The sequence below is a fragment of the Berghia stephanieae genome, chromosome 1 (genome assembly GCF_034508935.2).
Source record: "Berghia stephanieae isolate SIO BIC M18660-M18661 chromosome 1, UCSD_Bste_1.3, whole genome shotgun sequence".
In the NCBI taxonomy this organism is placed as follows: domain Eukaryota; kingdom Metazoa; phylum Mollusca; class Gastropoda; order Nudibranchia; family Aeolidiidae; genus Berghia; species Berghia stephanieae.
In genome coordinates this window covers 67289907-67295906 of record NC_088360.1, presented here as the reverse complement: position 1 = coordinate 67295906, position 6000 = coordinate 67289907, and the positions used below count along the sequence as shown (strand labels likewise).

Below are 6000 nucleotides of genomic sequence, written 5' to 3'. Positions count from 1 at the left end.
TTGTTGTTGTTGTTGTAATAGTAGTAGTAGTAGTAGTAGTAGTAGTAGTAGTAGTAGTAGTAGTAGTAGTAGTAGTAGTAGTAGTAGCATCAGCAACTGTAGACCACCACCATCGCCAGCAGAAACAACAGCATTGTATAAGACAGGTTCGCATAAAAAAGCAATTTGTTTTGTTTTTGTTTTTTGTTTTAAAAAGGAGAAAGGAAAAAAAATAAATAATAAAACAAGCATAACAATGATCTCAACTCGCCTCTGCTGGAAATTATTGTTCATGTATTATGAAAGGGTAAATTTTTTTTCTTAAACAAAATCCATTCATTTGTTGTTTTTTTAAGGCCATGGTATTATTGAAATTTGTTGACCACGAGATCAATTTGGCATAAAATGAAAAACCTCTCAAGGTAAAAGAGTGGAACAGTCGATTGTGTAGTTTGTATCTTTAATTTCTTTTGTAATGGGTAAAACACACGTGATATGTAAATGATAGGTGTGTCATTTTAGATATATATATAATATTTATTGTCGTGTCACGTTATTCTCCTCTGCAACAGCTCCCCTTCTCATCCTCGTCCTACTCCTTTTCTTCCTTCTTGCCTCCTTCTCATCATCCTTTTCCATCTCATATTCATATTTCTCCTTTTTCTTTCTTCTTTTGATATTCTTATTAGTTATTAAAGTGAAGGCATTGTTTTTATACCTACGACGGGGATCCCGATAGTTCAGTTGGTCTAAAATTAGCTTCACATGCAATGGGACCGAGATGGATCCCGGGTGCAGTCGACATTTTTTTTCTGACCCACCTGTCCACCCAGCAGTGATTGGGTCTCTGGATCTGTTAGATCTGACGGAAAGAACTTTGCGTGAGACTAGCGTCCTATCCAAATGGTAGCAAACAATTGCTATTGTCCGATTCACGCTATAGAACCCGGGATAAATTCCGGCACCATGGGCATAATTGCCCTGAAGGATTACTTTTTATACTTACGGTACGCATGTCAATGTCATGTGTAAACTAATGAGCGCTCCTCTGAGCATGTTTTGATGGGATTTGATATGCAAATGCAAGGAGGTTCCTCTTAAAACTTCTAATGAAATGTGAGATACATGGATATCTATTTCTTATGCTCTTGGCTTTATATCTGCTCAGTCCCATGTAACACTTCCATTGGTTGTTGTTAACAGAGATAAACTGAAGATCAAAATTCGTTTGACTATTTTATCATCTCCATTTTTTTTCTTCTTTTTCTGGTGCTGATATGACTGACTTATGCTTGCTCGCTGTAATGAGTCTCTTTTGCAATACAGTACATCGAAATAACAAATACATTTTCTTCAAATAATATGACATTTTAAGTATGCTGCTTGCCGCAGTGGGGGAATAAGATTAAGACAGTGATAACTATAGAGAAGAAAGCGGGAGGAAAAGTCCAAAATTACCTTTACTTTACTGAACAGTAGTTAGTTGAGACGTGAGCCTGGTGAATCCAGGTAAATGTGCACCGATGTCTAGCTTGCTGTTCTCGAAAAGAAAAAAAAAACACGTTTTTAAAATTTTGGACAGAGCACTCGACCTTCAAATATCAATCGATTAAAATGACCTTCATCTTTTTTTATTTATTTTTTCATGCCAAAAATTCTCAAAAGTGGGTCGTCTCCAGGTTTGAGAGTTTGTGTTACAAGATGGGGATCCCTTTTTATCGGTTGATGTTTGAAAGACGAGTTTTGTAGCCAAATTATTAAAACGTGTTCAGAATACGGCAGCTAGTGTCTATTTCCTCGACACAAACGTTACAGATATGTATATAGACATTATGTACAACCGACTCGTGGCTGTGCAGAACACATCTATTTTTAGTATTGCCCTTTCCCAGTGTATTTGATGTAGCTGCTCTTGAAAATAATAATAATAATAATAGTAATAATAATAATAATAATAATAATAATAATAATAATAATAATAATAATAATAATAATAATAATAATAATAATAATAATAATAATAATAATGATAATAATAATAATAATAATAATAATAATAATAATAATAATAATAATAATAATAATAATAATAATAATAATAAACACCTTTTTTAAAAACATTTTGGCCAGAAATGTTTACTTCAAATATCGGTCGATTAAGACGGCCCTCCACTTATTAAAATGTGTTTTAAAAAGTCTCAAACCCAAGATAGTGATGACAAGAAATGGTAATCTTTCTCCATCATCGACAATAAAAGTAAATGTTTTCTTGCCAAAATGGAAACAAAAGAAAGGGGAAAAAACAACTTTTTTTTTCTTGTCGGAACCCGGCACTGTATTGTTCTTGTCTCAAGTTTTTATTAATTTGAAGTCAGGAAAAAAGTCGTTCTCGAGACCAGTAAAAGATAAAACAACAAATAGGTCTAAGTCGAGTTGGTTTAACGATTACATTCTTTAGTCACATGACTTGGATTGTTGTTTTGTTTTGGTTTTGTTTTTGTTTTTGTTTGTGGATTTTTAAAACTGCCATTATTATAATAGAGGTCGCTTAGCTTATTGCCCTTGAATTACTTAAAGACGTTTACAATCAAGACAAAAACTATATAACAAACGGTTTATAACAATGGACATATTCAACCAATGAATTATGTTGGATAATTAAGATATTATTAGGACCTAAGTTTCTCACTCACAAAGTTCATCGGAAGAGAATCTTTTCCCATATTTTTCACACATCATCAGGTGAATAAAAGATATCTGAATTTATTGTTTTTAGGTTAATTATTCAATAAATCTAGATAAAGAAATAAAATGCAAACATTAGTCTAGAGAGACGTGTACATATATTATACAGGTTTGATAAGTGAAATTATTATGGGCTCGATTTTAAAATGGAAATATTCTCAAACAACGCATTACAGCAATGTTAAATCAAGTCCATAATTGCGTTCGGGCTACTAGAACTGCTAATTAATATGTGCACCTGGGTATGAAGCTAGGTGCTCATGTTAGCCAATCACAATCACGGAGTTATTTAACATTTTTGTAATGGACAATATTCTGCGTTGGTAGGGTAGGTTCCATAACTTTTTTGTTTATATATATTTTCTTTCTGTTTGTTTTTGTTTGTGGTTTGTATTATTATCCAGGGAGCCAGCTAGGTTTGGCAGGCATCCTGTAAACGTCTGTGTTCTGTGAATATTATTCGCTAATCGCTCCCAGCGCCCGTGTTTTTGTTCTGGCCTGGGTTATTATCGGTAATTCGAGCATATTAGTCTTAATTTGAACCTGCCTTCTGCCAAACTACCTATCATCCATGTTCATTCAGGGAGTTTGTAACGCAAGGACTTCCCATCAATGCTGTTGATTAAGAAATCGAAGAAGTCTGGGTTTTAAGTTTTAAGACTATTTGGCAAGTTGGTGTCATCGAGACAATTGATACATCCATGAGGTTTAAGTTTGATGGTCATAATGGAACAAAAAAGTTTACTTATTGTATAGTTCCATATGAATCTAGTACACTAAGCTCCGCGCCGTCCACTCGATTATAACCCAAAATGACTTCGTTCTAATCCGCGTTTTCTCCTCCTCCTCCTCCTCCTCCTCCTCCTCTTCTTCTTCTTCTTCTTCTTCTTCTTCTTTTTCTTCTTCTTTTTCTTCTTCTTCTTCTTCTTCTTCTTCTTCTTCTTCTTCTTCTTCTTCTTCTTCTTCTTCTTCTTCTTCTTCTTCTTCTTCTTCTTCTTCTTCTTCTTCTTCTTCTTCTTCTTCTTCTTCTTCTTCTTCTTCTTCATCACCACCACCGCCACCTCCTCCACCCCCCTCTCTCTCTCTCTCTCTCTCTCTCTCTCTCTCTCTCTCTCTCTCTCTCTCTCTCTCTCTCAGCCACTAAGAACACCCAGCAATTAATGAGTGAAGCTATCTATCAACCTGGGTCAAATATAGACTTGGCGGAAAGTTCTATTCGTTTGACCAACGTCCGTCCAAAAAGTTGCATGCGAGCAATATCTTTTCACGGTGCCGAAACCTGGATATAGTCAGTTTGTAATTATCGTGATTTCAGTACAGTTTAGCCATTAAACTAAACCTACTTTCCATCCACATTCATCTATGGAGTAGGTAATCATCCTTCATCAATGCCTTTGAACATTGTAAAATCCCCTCACTATCTCTTTCATTTCTTTCGGCACTATTCCTACTATTTCAGCTCGCTAATCTTTGGCACTTTTCTCACCTACACAAAAGTTACGATCGGGCAGTCATCACTACACCCATGAATCCCAGACCTGACCATTACCGTAATTACTCTATAGCCATTAGGACGTAGCCGAACATAGTTGAGATGTATATTATATTATTATAGGCAATATTTCTTCATGAGATTGGCTAGATTGCTTGATTGTTTCAAATATCTTTCAAATATATTCAAATATAATGAAGTAATGGATGGGGAGGGGTGATATATTTCTCTCTCTCTCTCTCACTCTCTCTCTCTCTCACTCTCTCTCTCTCTCACTCTCTCTCTCTCTCTCACTCTCTCTCTCTCTCTCGCTCTCTCTCTCTCTCGCTCTCTCTCTCTCTCCTCTCTCTCTCTCTCGCTCTCTCTCGCTCTCTCTCTCTCTCTCTCTCTCTCTCTCTCTCTCTCTCTCTCTCTCTCTCTCTCTCTCTCTCTCTCTGTGTGTGTGTGTGTGTGCGTGCGTGTGTTTTTTATTTGTTTGGGTTTATTTTTTATTTTTTTTTTTTTGGTTTTTGGGGTTTTTTTTTATTTATTTTTTTTTTTTTTTTTTTTGGAAGGGGATTGGGGGGGGGGGGGGGGGGGGGGATTATAAGGTTTCAATTACCGGCTACAGTGGAACTCGTATTGCACGTATAAAGTGACCGCTTTATGGTACATATAAACATAATTATGATAAAGCCTTGTCCGCCAAGAAAGGAGATTGTCGTTCCTTTTTATAATACTGGTCGCCATGTTAGATTGCAATGTAAAAGCCTTCATGATACCTCACCCAATTCGTAATGTAACATAATTAGTATTGCGTTTGGAGTAAAATAAAAATCTCAACTGCATATACGAAATGAAACAGATGCTCATAAGATTACATTCTAGAAAAGAAATAAAAGAAATATCTAGATATTCAATCAGATAAATAAAGAAGACGATCATTATTACATTAGATCGATCTAAGAGAAGTGTCACTTCATAATAGCCTTTTCTCGGATCGGTGGATAAAGAAACAGCGCGGTTGGGGGGGGGGGGGGGGGGGGGGCATTTGTCAGCATAGTAAAGGCGAAATAAAACAGATTTAAAAAAAAAAGAGGGGGGAGAGAGAGGGGAAGAGGGGGGAGAGAGAGAACAAGGATTGTGTATTTTTGGTGATATACATTTTGTCTTTATTAATCATCCATCTATTGCATAATGACTTAGATATTAATATTCTTTTTGCAATCCCATATTTGATGAATGCTAATCATCATCTTTCTTTTCGTTCATCCAGGATGTGAAGCACAGCCAGACATTAATCTATCATCCCGAAAATATGGCCTCAAGTTGTTTGTCCCAGAGCCAGAGGGAATGTCAGAGATACTGTTACGATTTGATACAGTGAGTGCTCTTTGTTTTTGGTTTGTTATTGTTGTTTTGTTTTGTTTTTATTTTTTTATTTTGCTTTCATGATCAAGTCGTATGTATTAATCATGTCTGCTTCTTTCTTTTTTTTTTAAAAACTATTTTTGCTTAATGGTCTGAATTATGATTTCGAGGTTTGGGTTCAGATTATTCAGGCATGAATGTTTTCTGTCAGGGTCTATAAAAATATTACCATCATTATATTCCAAAGAGATAAAAGGACCACCTCCTTTTAGCAATTTTATAAAATAATATCTTATTAAATATTAAAGGGACCAGAATAGTTATGAACTTTTTGGCTAAAAGGATTTGACACAAAGTAACTGAAAATATCTGTAATTAATGATATGAATAATTTTTACATTTGAATGTTTTGGTGGTTGATAGGGATTAAGGTA

The 6000-nt window shown here is 35.2% G+C and overlaps 1 protein-coding gene across 1 annotated transcript in view; it reads left to right on the top strand.

The window, feature by feature from the left end:
• The window catches only part of LOC144979989 (fermitin family homolog 2-like), an 87931-nt gene that overhangs the window by 73945 nt on the left and 7986 nt on the right, over window positions 1-6000 (top strand). The window contains exon 9 of the mRNA XM_078927420.1: window positions 5472-5578. Within this exon, the coding sequence (XP_078783546.1) occupies window positions 5472-5578 (107 nt within the window). The remainder of the gene's footprint in view (window positions 1-5471; window positions 5579-6000) is intronic.